The sequence below is a fragment of the Montipora foliosa genome, chromosome 1 (assembly GCF_036669935.1).
Source record: "Montipora foliosa isolate CH-2021 chromosome 1, ASM3666993v2, whole genome shotgun sequence".
In the NCBI taxonomy this organism is placed as follows: Eukaryota; Metazoa; Cnidaria; class Anthozoa; order Scleractinia; family Acroporidae; genus Montipora; species Montipora foliosa.
The window spans coordinates 31,437,733-31,454,985 of record NC_090869.1 but is presented as its reverse complement, the minus strand read 5'-3'; the positions used below and the strand labels follow the sequence as shown (position 1 = coordinate 31,454,985).

Here is a 17,253-nt window from a genome sequence, read left to right as displayed (position 1 = left end):
TCTAATTTTCCTGTGAGTAGTGAATAGATTGTTAAACACTGCGTCCATAACTGCGAGGATCATAGTTTTATTTGATTTCATATCCGCAGTTCAGTATATCGTTCATTTCATATATCATTTCGTTCATTGATTCATCACTCACGGGAAAATTAGAACACACAAATGACCAGCTCCAGTTGGTTAAAGTATCCCACCGGAATCGCGAGGTCACGGGTTCAAACCCCGTTGTAGAGTCCTGAATTTTTCAGGCTTCTCTTCGCAATTGCGTCCATAACTGCGAGGATCATAGCTTTTTTTGCGTTCTTTGTCACGCAGATGTCACGCACGTACTCACTCCATCGCCTGCCGCGCAAATTCAGGAGGCCTGGGAGCGAGAGCGGAAGCACGAGAACGGAAGCAAAAGATGGCGCTTGAAGGGCAAGTCAGTTACCTGTCAACTGAATTCCCCGGGGTTTTGCAAAGACCACGGACTCCAAGGCGAACTCCGGGACTCAGAATAAACCAAGAAGACGAAGAGGAAATCAACGGTGGAAGGACATCGCCAAATCTGGGAATGAGAGCTCCAATCATTGGTTACGAAGTGGTCGATGAACGCCAGAAATTTACGGTACGTTCGTTTGCGTTTTTTGTGTGGATTTTTTGAGGTTTAATACGAATACTTCGTCCCCCATCAAGTCTTTGATTTCGTAAAATGATATTCAATGCTAAGGTTGTGAGAAGAATTTGGAGAAAGAGCGATTTATTTTGAAACACTAGTTGCTTGTAAAATGAAAGGATAATTATGTTTATGTATATAAGGCGCGTGACCTAGTAAACATCTTTGTCTTGCAAGTTAAGAACTGTCTTAATTTGTACTTTGCGGGGTCATTTGCACGCAGTACGTTTGCAATCATTCGGGCCGAATTAAATTTACAGAGGTATGGTTACTTAACAATATTTGATAGATATGATTGAAACTGAAAAAATTGTTTCAGCAGACATCAAAGAGTATAGAGGCATTGTATGAACTTTTGCAAATTCAAAGTTAAAGGAAACGGAAATCCTTAGCCGTAATCCGAGACGATTTTGACTAGATGTAGTTCATGTTTCCCCAGGCACTTGGACAATGTCAAGTAATCGTTCAAGTTTCGGTGCTTTCCTTTAACGTTTTCGTGAATATTAATTGACGTCATTATGACCATTACATATTATGACGATTTTAATGCATCTTGTAATTCAATTAAGAGTGATGTTTTCCCTAAATGTAAAGCTAATATTGGCTAGATTGCAGAATACCCGGTCAAAAGAACTATTTGCGGGCAGAACTGCTTTGCATACTTTTAAGTGTGAAATGCTTTCTTCTTCTTAATAAATACTTAAGCTCATACAAACAGGAAATAGTTTGGTCAGGATTAGGCTTTATTTAAGAGTCCTTTCAGATTCTGTCGTTTTTTTTTTTTTCATAGATCTTCCCATATTTGCAGAACAGGAGCATAGTTTTTTAGGACTAGTTAAAGGAGATTGCTTGAGCATAATCTAAATACCTTGTTATAATAATTGTGCATTTTAAAACAGTTGGACTCTGGAGTTCAACTTTCAACAGGTTTGCTATTCATTGGGACAAGAATGTTTGACACAGTTGGTAGCCTCAAAGCCTGTCAAAAAATAGAAACCATTGTAGTAGACTGGTCAATACAACACTGAGTGTGATCACATTAATGTGTTGTGCTGAAAGATCATCAGCAAAACTTGACCTGTCAAATTGAAATTCTTACTTTACTGCCCAGATGCAATGAGATGCCTGCATCTCTCTCAAAAAGATGATGATGATGATGCCCCCCACCCCCCTGCCTCCTTTTGTCTGTTGGCTTTAAAAAGTAGCACATTAGCTTTGTGTAGCAAACATTTCTGTATGATTTCAGAGGGCAAAGAAAGACCTAGGAACAAGATTCCAGTTCTAACAGTATATAACAATACACGTACATTGCCTCATGAACCTTGATAACATCCCAACCGGTGGTCTAGCATCTTAAGTAGTGAAGTCACAGGTTCTAGTCCTAGGGACATTCAGAATTTTTCCAGAGTACTGTATTCCCAATTCAACGTCGAAAACAATTAATACATCTCTTCGTCAATTTATCAAGGTTAAAATAAAATTATACAAATTTTCTTCTGTAACACACTTGCAAGAATGCCAACAAATTTTAATAATAGCAGTAAAGTAGGATCATATTATTGTCATCTCTATAGTATTATTAACTTTTGTTAACTTAAGTTTTGACCTCTGTTCCTCCTCCCCCTCCCCTCCCTTCCTCTTTGCTCTTACCCCCATCTTTGGCAAGACGAAAACATTGAAAATCCAGTTCCGCGGCCTCTCTGTACCCTTAAACCATCCAGAAACACCATATATGCAGGGTTTAACATGTTCATTCGTGAAAACATATTCATTCAAGAGATAATTTCATAAGATTATTATTAATTTTATCAATAGATTAATTGCATTCTACAAAGGAGAATACAGTTAATAATCCTGGGTGTCCTGTCAGCATTTCCTGCGCCATTTTGAATGACGTCATACATCAGACGTGCAAAGACTATCGTGCACCTCGTGGTTTTCATAGTACAGTCAAACCTCTATTAAGTGGTCACCCTGGAGAAATAGCCAGGTAACTGCTTAATGGAGGTTTTGTAAAATTAAAGCCATTATTGATTGAGTACTCTGTGAGAATTGCAGGGTATCAGGGGATAGTCTGTTCGGGGCTGAATGTTTTTTTTTTCATGGTGTGTTGGTGTGAGTGAGTGGAACAAAGTTGAGTTTTTCATGGTAGCAGTGCAAGCAATTTGACTTTTAGTTCTTTCGAATACGTGCTAACTGAGGATTTGATTACTACGACAAGATGGCTGCTTCCACTTTAAGGAATCCACCAATATTTGGACTGGGAGTTTTGTATGAGACTTGGAAAAATGAGTTGGGAATTTGGTGCTGAATGACAGATGAGGACGAAAAGTAACAGGCACTTGTAGTTACTTTATCATTGCACGGACAGGCACAAGCAAAAGGCACATCAAAATCAATGTGGAAAAGTTGAGCAAGAAAAATGGACGGCAAACTCTTATTGGCAAATAGGACAAGATATTTCATTGGGATTCTGTCGATGTAACGTATGAAAATTACACCAAATTTGACACATATCACAGAGAAGAAGGACAAGACATTTCCAGCTTTATCATCGAGTTTGAAAGGAGGTATGATCTTTGCAAAAAGTCAGATATGCCATTGCCTGATGCCGTTTTAAGTTTCAAACTCCTCAACAGTGCAGGTCTATCAGAAACAGATAGACAATTGGCTTTAACTGCAGCTAAGGATTTAAAGTTTCTCTCAATGAAATCTGCACTTAAGCGAATCTTTGGAGGTTCATCACATTCAGACAGTCTTGTGGGTGGCAGTGGTATCACAGTTTCTAAAGCAGGAAAGTGTGTGCCATACAAAGTCTGGCAGTCTGCATCATAGATCAACTGGGAGATCTGGTTTTAACCGCAGTTCTAGTGGTGAAAAAGGGCAGAAAGTGAAGAATACACAAAAGGGGACAAATCCATTGGACAGATATGGGATACATACAAAATGTGCAATATGTGGATCTGTTTTTCACTGGGTAAAGGACTGCCCCCACAAGGAAGATGTTCATGAGGCTGTTTGTGAAAACCAAGAAGAAACAAAGGATTGTACCATAACTTTGCTTTTACATGTAAGAGCTGTGGATCCCAGTGAAGTACATGACTGTACTCATGTGTGAAGCCTTTTCTACTGCAGTTGTTGACACTGCTTGTTCTAAAACAGTCTGTGGCCAACAATGGTTGAACAACTACATCCCAGCTATACCGGTATGTCCAATTGGTGGTGCAAAGGGCACCATTGAAACTGATGTTGTGGAAAGTAAGCTGCCTCTTTTGCTGCGCAAGAATTCGTTAAAGAAGGCTCAAACTGCGTTAGAACAGTGACTTTGCAAAAATGTTTGGTCAGCCAGTGCAACTGTTTCAAACATCTTCAGGTCATTATTGTGTTCACCCGTTGATTCCCAGGGGTTCCCCATTGACTAGTAAAATAGTCTGGCGTTAGACAGAGTAAAATACTAAGTTAAGCCGGTTTAGGCCGGTTTGGGGTTAATTTATTAAATAATGAAAGGGAGTCACATTTTTTTGGCAAACCAGGTTTCAAGAAGTCAAGATGTGGACACATCATTCCAAACACAGTTGTACACTGAACAGGAAGCCCTTCAATCAGAAGTCCTTCAGGTGATTGAACTCAACCACAAGGACAAACAAAGGAAGGAACTAATTAAAATTCAAAAACACTTTGGACATGCTACTGCAGACAAACTACTGTAACAAAAGCTCTTGGTGAATGCAGGGGTGAGAGATTCGGAGCTATTTGAAATGCTGAGGCAAGTGGTTAACAACTGTGAAACCTTTGCATAACACAAGAAGACACCTCCAAAGCCAGCAGTTGGGCTTCCACTTGCTACAGATTTCAATAAAACTGTGACTGTAGATTTACATGAGTTGGAGACAAATGTCTGGTATCTGCACATTATAGATGAGTTCACCAGATTCAGTGCAGGTGCTATTGTCAAAAGAAAGCTGCCAAATGTCTTTGTCCAAGAGATATTTGGGTATCCAAAGTCTTTGTTTAGTGATAATGGTGGTGAAATCAATAACAGTGAGACAAGAGAGGTGTGTGAAAACATGAACATTGAGGTCATCACAACTGCTGCATATGCACTATTAATTTAGTAATGGTCTTTTGGGGAAGCACAATCATTTTCTAACCAACATCCTGCTGAAAGTCAAACATGCGGAGAAATGCAGCTGGGAGGCTACCTAAGCAGAAACAGGCATAAGCCAAAAAGAACCTTTGCCAAGTGCTAGAACATGTACATGTACATGAACTGTAGATGTAGATGTAGACGGTAATCGCCTCTTTCAAGTGTCAATGAAGCCTTGTCTCAAACGAGGTTGTCGTTTCCAGATATGGAATGTGGATTTCAGTCTTTACCTAAACAACAGAGCCAGATATTCTCGGTAAACAGAGGCGAAAAAATGGGTAAGTTGCCGAGAAAAGAAACCAAAATTCACGAAATTCAGGCTAGTTTACAAAGTCCAGAGATGCTTGGCAGCTCAGACCTCAGTACCTTAGGACAAGTGCTTTTGGAAATCCACTCGTCCGCGATATGAGAGTGCATGTACTCATCTCGGACGGGTGGACGAGCATAAGTTTTTCGCCCTGCAAGAGGCCAGACAATAAAGAATTAAAGGGAGCTGGCAGATTTATTGGTCAAGATGGTAAGATCATTTTGTCAGACATGGTGGAGTTGTGGTCAGTGTCCATGTACATGTGTACAGGTTGCAAAAATCTTGTGAGGGGCAGCATGCTTTGAGAAACATTAGTGAACTTCCTGGAGCCCAGCAAAAATCCAATGGTGAGCCAGAGACAGAAAGCCAAATTTTGTTGACTCGGAACTTGATGATAATGTTGATACACAATCCACACCAAAACATAGAAGTGCAAGTCCAAGAGTAAAAAGTAAAAAGAAAATCAACCATATTTAACGTTGATATCTTCTAACAGTAATTCAACTGACAAACCTGACATCAACGGTGCACTCATTTTACTCCCCCCTCGCTATCAGTGCTCCGTTTTATGGGTATTTAAAACTATGTACGTAAGCTACACAGAACGGAAAGAAGTCAAAACAAGGATGTGAGATCCGGGAATCGAACTCAGGACCTCTTGCACCAAGGATTCAAATGCAGACGCGGTCAAAGAAAAATTACTGATGACGTGGAAGCAGGACAAACAGTTGAACTAGTATGTGGATGGGAGACCATCAAGATATGCCTATTGTAGACACCATATGCATCATAGTGCCTTTTTTCAATTGGAATACATATTTAGCGGAATATTGACCATTCATAACATTAGGAGGCTTAAATCTACATGTAGGTGTAATCATTTATTATCAAGTGCGTTCGTTGGGAAAACATTATTGATCGGAGGCTTCAAAGTTTCAGCATACAACTACCACTCCTGTTTTGTTAGATCTTTATTTGCTCCCAATTTATTACCGCATACCATGTAGCACTTTTATTTTAAGGGGTTTAATTTTTGCGGATAGTACCTGATCTGCAACAATAAGTTCCAGCAGAAAAAAAACACCAGCAAAATTAAAAACCACAAAAATTTACTTCCGTTAATATAATTAAAAATGGCTTTCAATACACTTGTGTTACTATCTCGTACATTGGGTAAAAAATATCGTATGTTTTGATATTTGCATTGAGAAAAAGCAATCAGAGCTTGCTACAAACAAAACATCTCTCTGAGGCACAAGAAACAAACTCAAAGCAGAAAGGTCATCTTTAACTTTCTCAAACAGGTCATTTTCTAAGGCCTCCAGGATGCCACATCTCTTCCACCCATTCTCGATGCATATGATTGAGGGCTTTAATTTATCCAAAAAAGTAATAAACGTTGAAGAGAAAAGAAGACCGCAAAAAGTAGTTCCCAGCAGAAATTTCAGTCAATCCAAGTGGCAAAAATTTGTTCCTGCAAACCTCAAAAAATCTCCAATCCACAACATAAAAGTCTTGCAAAAATTTCATGCTACACGGTAGTATCTTTTAACCTTGTTAAGCGCTATGAGCTGTTAGGATATGAGCGCTATATCAGTATGATTATTATTATAATTACTATTATCATTATCATTATCATTATCGTTATTATTATTATTATTTACGCGCTGAGTATTAATATGTGAGGCTTGTGGAATGTGGCTAAAAATAGAAAGTTTAGAGTAAAGACGTAAAAATCAAGATGCCCATGTACACCCTGTACGTATGACATAATTCAAGATGGCACTGAAAAAGCAGATGAACAAAAGCTAAAGCTCACACTGTGCACTGCATACCCAAGATATTGGCGAATGCAATTAGTAACATTAAGCATAATAGTTAAATGAAAAACTCGCTATGTCCATATGTGTATTGTTGTAATTTTGTAGATTGGGAGGAAACAACGAAAAAATGAAACATCAAAAATAAAAAAAGAGATACAAAAGACAATAAGACTGGAAGTACATGTATATGAATCTCTCTTTGGTTTTTTGAAATAACTTGATGACAGCAGTATTGGTCAAAGGAAAGTTGCTATTCCAACATTTAGCACCTGCAAAAGTGTAAGGCATCTGACCTCTTTTATCAACCAAGGGAAAAAACATCAAAACTTTCCTATAAGCTATTGCTTTTTAGCAAGGTCTGCATGAATTCTTACTTTATCCTTCAGGTTTACAAGATTGAAGTAAAAGGTCCCAGTAGGAGTTGGTTTGTCTTCCGTCGCTACACAGATTTCACACGTCTCAATGACCGGGTAAGGCTGAGATACATGTAGTCAGTACTGGAAGGACAGTAAAAAACAGTCAGCGCATTCCCTTCTTTGCATATTCTGAGAGTTCATTGATACTTTCAAGTTAACATAATCACTAAATTAAGTTACATTCTTATGCGCTACGCTCAAACGAATGTAAAATATTTTAATTCCTTAATGCTCTACAATTCACAACAAGCCCTAACCATTCAAATTAGAAGAATTCAAACACGTACCAATAGAAAATTAATTACATTGTTAAGGAAAAATAGCTGAGTGCAAAGTTCTTCTCTACTGCTATTTTGCTAATGGACAATTTGACATGGGTTATTCCCTTTCTTGCTGTCTGACAGAAGTTTATATGAAATTACTATTTACATGTAGAATCGTTTACTGGGAAAGGACAAAAAAACGACAAAGAGTTCAAAAGCTAATTGTCCATTGGCAAACTTGTGTTTTCAGGAGACCACAAATCCAGTCAAATTAAAGCAGATGAAATCAAATTTTTGTGGTTGATAAGAGGAAAACTGGAGGACTCTGAGAAAAACCTACAGTTGTATTGAAGCAGAGTACAGTACATGTAGATAACCAATGCACTCTACCCACTTATGACACTGTGGTCGATAACCATACCCAGGACACATTCGAGAAAGGAGAAATATCTGACCAAGCATTCAACCCGCTCCCTCAATCAGTTTAAAATCGTTTATTCACCCATTGACTCTAGGAGTGAGACTTAATAGCAGGGCTGTCAACCACCAAAGTCTTCAAATATTGATCTAATAATAAACAATTATTGGATGAGGTTGAGCATGATATCATGAATAGGCCATTTTACAGTTGTTTGCTCAGCGACCAAGCCTATGAATGGCTGAGAGGCTGCCGGTGACCTTGCATTGATACAGACCTCACTGCTTTTATCATGTAAATTGTGTTGTTGTAACGCTAATTAGTCCATATTAACATTACAAAAGCATGAAGGTTTGTATCAAAACAGGGTCACCGGCAGCCTCGCTTCCATTGCTAGGCCTGGTAACTTAGCCACAACTGTAAAATGGTCTATTATCAAAACCGAGGTCTGTGTTATCTGCCGAAGCCGAAGGCTGAGGCAGATAACACAGACACGAGAGAGTCACGACACGAGAGAGTCTGTGTCAGAGAGTCTGTGTCAGAGTGAGTCTGATATATAATAATAATATTGATTGGGATGGGATGATAAATGACATCATAACGCTTGTGACGTCATTGCTGGTGACGTCATATTATGTCTCTTAGGCAAAAAAATACTCGTTGACTCCATTCAACATATGATATTTAAATCAGAATCTTTACAGGTTTTTCAGCTACATTTGTCTTTACAAGTTGGAAACCAAAAATTAAGAGTCCTTAAAACTTCCCCTGAAGCCAAGTTAAAAATCGACATCTTCATCTCCGCAATTTGACAGTCAAGTACACAAGACCTCACGCAACCTAGGCAAAAAGACAAAAAAACATGCAAAAAAGATGTCATTGCCATTGCAACACTTGATTTGATTGTTATATTTCAGACCAATCACATTTTTGCTTACATTATGAATTGTTTGAATTTTGTTATTATCAATGTTAAAATAACTAAATTTTATTGTTTTGAAAGTCGATTCACACTAGAAATGACAAGCTTCGGCGATTAATCGGGAGATTTCAGACCGTAAAAATTCTTATAACAAAACTAGAAAAATATGGAATACAAGGAATAGCAAACTCACTGGAACGGTTTATCACTTACCTAACCAACACACAACATGTTGTTTCACTAAATAATTTATCATCTGGCTTACACAACATCACTTGTGGCATTCCTCATGGGTCCGTGTTAGGGCCTTTATTATTTTTGATATATATTAATGATTTTCAGAAAAGTTCTGATTTACTTGAATTCCACCACTTTGCTGATGATTCTAATTTATTTTACAAACATACATGTAAGAACCTACTAGATCTAGAATCTGACGCTAACAGGGAATTAATCAAAATAAATGAATGGTTATGTGCAAGTAAATTATCTCTGAATATCGAGAAATCAAATTTTATTATTTTCCATTCTTATCAAAGGCGTCTTGATAGGCATATAATCCTTAGCATCTCAAGAATACCCATGAAGCAAATCGAGTCAATCAAATATCTGGGCATCTTTATTGATCTCAACACTTATCATGGAAACATCAGGTTAATCAAGTCACAAAAAAAATTAGTAGAAGAGGTATAGGTATTCTTTCCAAAAGACGGTATTTTATCAACACTAGAACACTTCTCCAGCTATACTATGCATTAATATATCCATTTCTGATATACACTGTATGCTCTTATTACCTGGGGAATTACATATAAATCCAATCTTACAGCTGTAACCCTCTAATTATTTTACAAAAAAAAAGGCTGCACGCATTATAACTTTCTCCTCTTTTGATGAACATCCGAGCCCATTATTCAAACTAATAGATCTAATTGAACTACATCTGGCCATATTTATGTATAAATTTCATAACTGTCTCCTCCCCTCCACTTTCAATGATTTCCTTACTCCTGTGCATCAGATACACTCATACATGTGTATAATACTAGACTATCAGCCAAGCATTCATACTTTCTACCAAAAACTAAAACTAATTATGGAATATTTAATAGGGACCTTTAGATTCTAGGATGAGGACAAGAACGAGTACGAGATTTGACTGCCCAGTTTTAGGGGAAATTCTGAGAAGATTCATAACCCGGACGATTAATCTTACTCTTTGTTAGCAGTGTAGGTTTGCTCAGTTATTTTTATTGCTGGTAACTTAACCTTTTTTGCTGATCAAAAAATGCCAAAACTGCTACCGTGTTGTTGACTTGTTTTGATACGACGACATTCTTGCAAAACCTCGTACTAAAATGATGACGGTATCACATTTTTCCCGCCAAAATGACGCTGGTTAGCGCGTGCTCACTGTTGCTCATTGAAAAAATCTGGTACTCGTTAGTCGTTCTCGTCCTAGAATCTAAAGCTCTCTAATAAAAGATATCAAGGTGGAAAAGTATGGAACAACATACATATTACTAAATAAGCTTCTTCTTTGTCTTCTGTTTCCTTTGCTTTTTTTTTTTCTGTTTGTACTTACTTTTTATGTCTATAAGTAAAAGTGGTAACAGTCCAAATTCAAACTACCGGTATTGCCTGGCTCCCTGGTTTCGCTAGCCTCTAGGTTATTTAGGGGGACCAGCTCCATTCCTAAAAGGAAGGGGATAGCAGGGCTGTCATTAGTAGCCGGCAGCCGGCGATTGTCGCCGGCTACTCTGACGAAAATCGCCGGCTAGTTCACTGACGAAATGACACCAAAAGTGTAGACACCGAACAAGTCTGACCAGCATATTCATTTCCTTGGTAGAAATGTGAAAAGTAAAGTATCTTATTTCCGAATTGTAGGCTGTTCTTCCAAGAAAAGTAATGACAAAGTAGGTTTCTTAATACATCACAAAGTCCGCTCCGCGTGCTGAGTAGTTACCAGGACTCCTTTCTGCTGTTACATAACATTTTAGTGTGACATTGCGCGTGACTGAAAAAGCCAATATGGCTGCGAAGAGAAGACAAGGTTTGCTGGATAATTTTTTTCACCGTTGTTTCTAAGACGCCGAAAGGTAAGTGTTTAATTTGAACACGTCAACCACAAGGTTTGCCAAAAGTGTCGTTTTTTTGAGGACACAGCTGAAGATGAGGAAGTAGAATTGCACACCGAGAAGGAAATGGCTGAGGAGCAGAACATGGAAGATGTTTATCACATTTTTAACCTGACCGAATGCAGTTCAGACATTGATTCAGCCTTTGGCGCAGAATCGGAGGATGATTTCTAGTACTAAACAAATTGCAATTTCTCATTCTATGAGGTAGTTTTCAGTGAGATTTCCTAGCTTGTCCTCAAATGTCAGAGAACTAAATAAAAATCTCTCTCGTTTATACTGTATTCTACAAATTCCAGGAAAAGGCTTACAATAGTATTTGGGCTTCTGTAACCCTAGCAGGCACAGGAAGAGCTCTCGATTGTGATTGTGATTGTGATTGTCTTTCTGGTGGGAAATACCTCTTGAAAACGATGGAAATGGCATTTGTGAGACCCTGCATTTCAAAATTTTCTCGACAAATGGGGTGGGGTGGGGGGCCTACCATTTATTATCAGCCATCTCAACTGACTAATCATTAACAGTACTGTTCTTTTCACGAAGTGAGACTTGTTAGAATGTCCCTGAGGAAAGGCAATTTTTGACAGTATCAAAACGTTAAACTCATTTTGCCATTTTGCCCATAGCCATCTACTTTCAAAATACCTCTGCCTACTTAAAATCTTAGTGACAGCCCTGGGATAGGAAAAGAGAAAAAAAAAGAAAAAGAAAACCAAAAAAAAAAGAGAGAGAGAATTAATAATGCACCATTTTACTTTTTAATAAATATAATTATATATAATGTAATTAAGTGTGAAACTTGATTTTCACAAAACAGTGCTCAATACATAGAAGTAGAGCAAAGGATATATGGAACGAAAAAAACAAATAAAGTTACAGTTCATCCCATGGAAGGAAAAAACAAATAAACTACAAGTTCATCCCATGGAAGGAAAAAACAAATAAATGGGATGAACTTGTAGTTTATTTGCTTTTTCCTTCCATATATATAATGTAGTATATTTACAATACATAATGGAGCAAATAAACTTCTTCTTCTTCATAATCTTGAGACCGGGAGATATGGTCCAAAATCTGGAGTCTCCCTGATTATCCGGGAGAGTTGACAGCCCTGTAATAGATGTTACTCTGCAGTCTAATGCCAGACAATTTTACTTGTCAATAGGGGGTGATTCAGGAGTCGATCCTATAGGTGAAATTTGATAACTGATGTCTTTCTCTACCTTATAGGCTCTTTGGTTCTGCCCCTGGGGCCTGTTTCTCAAAAGTCCCGAAAACTTTTCACAAAAAGCCATTTGTCAAACTGCTAACCGCTTGTTCAGGATAGCCGATCTTTTAACAAGTTTTGAAGGTAGTAAAAAGCAAACGGACTGTGAAGTTTGACGACTTAAATCCTCTCCGTTCATGAGATACAGAGGGAATTGTGACACCCGAAAATGGCCCGAAAAGTATCGGGACTTTAGAGAAACGAGCCCCAGGGTTGTTTGTGATCAATGAGAAGTCTGGCAATTTTTGTTATGACTGTCAGGTGTGACCTCCTCTACTGCCATTTTCCATTTGAATAAACTGTTCTGAATCTCTGCAACCTAAAATGAACAAGGATGTAAGGGTTTCAAATCTGTAGCACATAATTATTGTTTTCAACATCCTTGTCCCTTCTTTTATACAGCTAAAGGATGCTTACCCAAATTTCCAGATCAGGCTTCCAGGCAAACGTTGGTTCAAGGACAATTTTGATCCAGGTACATAAAAATAACTTGACTTTCCTTTCCTTCCCTTTCCAGTAAATTTCCTGGTCCAAAATAGGGGGCCCATAACAGTTTAATGAGCTGTTATTTAGTATAAATGATCTCCCTCACATCAAACAAATTCAACAAATTTGCAGTTCTTTTCAAGGTCAATTTCGCATGCTTTGCAATAACAAGTATTTGGAAATGGTTGCCTTTGTCTCACTTTCTCAACTTAATAAGGCTGGGTGCATAACCATGCTGAGCGATGTTTGAGGCCACCAATTTATTTTTTTTTTTTTCAATTTTACGCAAAATCAGTGGGAGTCTTGCATTTGACCTAGTGTAAACCATTTCACAGTTCTGTGCTCAGTTACCAGGCCTTTGAATAAAAGCAAGGAGGACGTGACCTTGGTTTGATACAAACCTCACTGCTTCTCTTATATAAATAGAAACTCATTAGCATTACAGTAACATGCTTCACATAAGAAAAGCATTGAGGTTTGTATCAAAGTGAGGTCAGCTCCAGCCTTGCTTTTATTCAAAGGCCTGGTTACTGAGCACAGAACTGTAAAATGGTCTATTGACCCTAAAAAACATTGCCCTGGACTCTCCTCTGATTTGTGGATCGCTTTTGAGAAATTGTATGTAGAAAAGCTGTTATCTCCCTCTTTATCTTCAGAACAAAAGGGCCAGTAGTTGAGTCAGTTATGCATGTGAAGCGATGTGTGGTTGCCCTGTTGGTTCGGTTACAGTTATTTGAATGCCACTTTGTTTTGTCATGGTTGCAGGGCTGGCACAGTGGTGAGAGCACTCGCCTCCCACCAATGTGGCCCGGGTTCAACTCCAGACTCAATGTTATATGTGGTTTGAGTTTGTTGGTTCTCTACTCTCCTCCGGGAGGTCTATCTCCTGCTACTCTGGTTTTCCCCTCTCCTCAAAAACCAACATTTGATTCAATTACCATTAATTTGTTGATTTCAGTTTACAGTGTCCCCAATTAGTGCTCCAGGGATAGAGGACTTGACTTAAAGTTCCTTTCTGTTCCCTTCTTTCATGGGGCCTTGAGACTATTATTCACCCTTTATGTTAAACTAGCCAGTTTCATGAGTTCCAAATCACTGGAGTACAGCAGCCAAGAATATTAAAACTGGCCAAAAGGGGCAAACAGAAACTCTTAAGTAATTTTGGGGGCTTTTTTTTAACGGCCAGTTACTCATTCATTTACATGTACATGTAAGTACTCCTGTTATTTAAAGCGGGAAAGAGTGTCAAGGTTCAAACTACAGCCGTAGTTACAAGTTAAAAGATTCCCTGGTTTTGCTCACAGGCTGCTAAATTTGCTCAGTCTTGCAAAGTCTGGAATAGGCTATCAACTTTTCCTTCCTATCAATGCCTTTTTAAGCACTGGTTATTATACATTAGCTTTTTCTTTATTTGACAGAATTCATAGAAGAGAGAGCAAAAGGGCTGCAGTTTTTCATCAACAATGTCATGAATCATGCTCAGATTTGTCAAAGGTAAAATGAGGAGCTTGATGATGTAACATACTCCTTTTGGAGTCTTCAATGAACCAAGTTAATGGCTTTACTCAGGCCATAAGTCTTCTTTAGCTTAGTGGAGCATTGAACCTAGAAATTGAAAGGTTATATATTGAATTCCTGTGTGGAATTAATACATCGTTTTATCATTAGCATTGTGAAAAAAGTTAACTTTCCTCTCCTGTGTGAACCCTTTTTCTCTTATTGAGGCTGAGCGCCCACTTTACTTTGGATTGCAAGCACTAGGAACTTTTTCGAAGACTGGAAAAATGAAGGAGCTTAGAGGGTTTAAGGGCAATTTGTAACCTTTGAAGAAGTCTATGCTTATCGTTTTACAAAGTTTTCAGCGCCAACAGCTAACGATTTTCTATTTTCCCCACAATTTCGTTCTTCAAAATCATGTTTTTTTCAAACAAGCAGTGCTTTTCATACCACAAGACCTCGTTAAGGAGCCTGCCAAGTGGTCTACCTCTCCCTAGACATTGTCCTGCCAGATGGAATTGCGTGTTTCACTATAAATTACACATTCTTGTACTTGAGACCATTACTTTTAGTCAAACAAAACCAGGTCAATGTTTTCATGTTATAAGGTGCTTAGGTGCATGTTGTTTGAACAGCTGTCTGACGGTAGATAATTATCTTTTCAACTGTTTTCAGTGCTGAAGTTGAAGAGTTTTTTTGTCTTCATGATCCTCCAGGACCCTATGATAGCTTGGAGGAAAGCAGGGTAAGATTTCAAGTTACTGATAGGAATATTTGGAATAACAGGGGTCTGTATCTTATTTTGATGGCAGTATTACATATAATGTGAAACAATCTAAGTAACAAACAGCTCCACTCTCTAAACCACCATGCATGAAGCCAATTGACTACTTGGTGAAGGCAAAATCATGTGTCATGTGTTCCCACTTCTTAATAGATGTAAGTACTCAAGATCACAACCCGTTCGTAACATATCCGGTATTCTCTTTTCAGGCATACTGCCAACACTTGGAAAATGAAGTTGGTGACTTGAAGCGTAAGGTGGAAGAACTTCAGGCAGAGCTTAAAATAACAAAATCTCAGCTTGTCCAGGCCCGGGTTCAGCAAGAAGCACTTGTCAGTGCTTTAAGGATAGAAAGAGCTTTGCGAAAGAAAGGATCAGTGACAGCAAGTAAACGTAGCTCTGCTGATGTTGATGAGTTACTGGAACAAAGTGAAAAAATGGCAAATGTTGATGGTTTGAGGGGAAAGATTTATGACCTGATGATGCCAAAGTCTCGCTCAAATAGCTCGAGCAAAATGGCTACTTTAAATGGAAATGAAGGGGACAAAGTACTTTGGAATGAAATTGTTGATATTGCAGAACATTCAAGTGGAGCTGCCAGAATGAGGTCTTCTAAGCTAGTTAGACGCCAGTCAAGAGAAAAGCAAAGCCCTTTAACATCCACTCCTGTGTCCAATTCAGATCGTGGCAGTCCAAGATACATGGAAGATTCACAAGTTGATGAAACTAAAAAAGGTTTAACAGAAATTGATAACACTGGAGAAGCTCACAAGCATTTGAGTTCCACAACTGTTGAATCAGCTGAGTCTGCTACAAAGGACACAAAGGACACAAAGGAAGAAAAAAGTCATAATAAGCCAGGAAACTTGACAAATGTGGCCAGTGTAGGGCTAAGGAAACACGGAAACAAAAGGGACAGTGGAATTAGCGTTGACACTTCTCCAACTCCGAGCACATAGGAGAAGGTTCATAGGAATCCAGGTTTAAATGTCTTATTAAAAATTTTAGTCATCCTAGTTTTGAGGAACCTATGGTTCATGTATGCCTTGGTAGGAGATAACCTTAGAACGCTGCTGCATTCAATTTACATTCCGAGAACTAAAAAGGCTGTCTCCATTGTATGGACAGGAGCCATCTTGTGTGAATGACTGTGCATGATTATACATGTAACCTTATTTAATAGGATGGGCATCCTAACTGCACTGTAAGGAGTGTACGGTGAATGGACTTAATGTGCGTCAGAATACATTTGTTACTCGCAAAAGTTCCCTTTGGCTTGTGGGTGTATATGTGAGGAATATTTTCGTGTCATTGAACCAGGATCTTTAAAAATCTTATGGTATCCTTAATATTTCTTATGATGCTGTACTCTGCTGTTTCCTGGCAAAATAGTAGTAGCAGAGGAATCGAGTTAAAATCATGTTAGTTTTGTAGTAAGAATCTAGCTATTTTCATAATTTGTAATTGAGAATTTGGGATTATGCTGACTGTTAGTGCTTATTTTCTGCCCGAATGCCTTTTGCTGGCCGACCCTTGCTCCAAAGGATTGGTATGAAGAAAGTCCTAACAAACAGATTGTGGGTTGTGGTTGAGTGTTGCAATGCTTGATTAAGTAAGTACAGATGTTATAATACGAAACAAATTTGGTATTTAAGAATTTCTAGGTTGTAAATTAAGAACAAAATTAAATAGATAATTTTTGTATAGTGCAAGACATCCCTCTAAATAATAGCAAATAAATCAAAATTTATTGTGGGTTTTATTACTTTGAAAATCGTGTGCGTTAGTGTTAATGTTTTGGTTTTAGAGCGAGTTTCAATCGAGTGTCGTAAAACCAAAACCAAAGTAAAAAGGACGGAGACCATCCGGTAAACTAATCAAAACTCGAAGTAATTACACGTAGCCGACACAAAGCGAGGAAAAATGTGCACGTGCGAGCCACGATTGGTTTCGGTTTCACTCCTGATTAATTGAAAAAGTGGCGCGGGAACTTTGAACCAATCACTGAGTGAAGTAATCATAAACCAAAGCAATCCGCTAATTACTTTTAGCACTCAATTAAAAACCTCTCTACGACAATCGATTGAAACTCGCTCTATGACTGACAAGAATAAATGTAATTGTAAA

General features: G+C 38.3%; 1 protein-coding gene across 1 annotated transcript in view; it reads left to right on the top strand.

The window, feature by feature from the left end:
* The first annotated feature begins 379 nt into the window (after nucleotides 1–379).
* Nucleotides 380–17,253, top strand: part of LOC137996557 (titin homolog) — a 16,896-nt gene continuing 22 nt past the window's right edge. Inside the window, exons 1-6 of the mRNA XM_068842013.1 lie at nucleotides 380–607; nucleotides 7,319–7,402; nucleotides 12,762–12,834; nucleotides 14,264–14,339; nucleotides 15,018–15,087; nucleotides 15,336–17,253. The exon at nucleotides 15,336–17,253 is cut by the window's right edge and continues 22 nt beyond it. Of these exons, the coding sequence (XP_068698114.1) occupies nucleotides 404–607; nucleotides 7,319–7,402; nucleotides 12,762–12,834; nucleotides 14,264–14,339; nucleotides 15,018–15,087; nucleotides 15,336–16,085 (1,257 nt within the window). The 5' untranslated portion in view covers nucleotides 380–403 and the 3' untranslated portion in view covers nucleotides 16,086–17,253. The remainder of the gene's footprint in view (nucleotides 608–7,318; nucleotides 7,403–12,761; nucleotides 12,835–14,263; nucleotides 14,340–15,017; nucleotides 15,088–15,335) is intronic.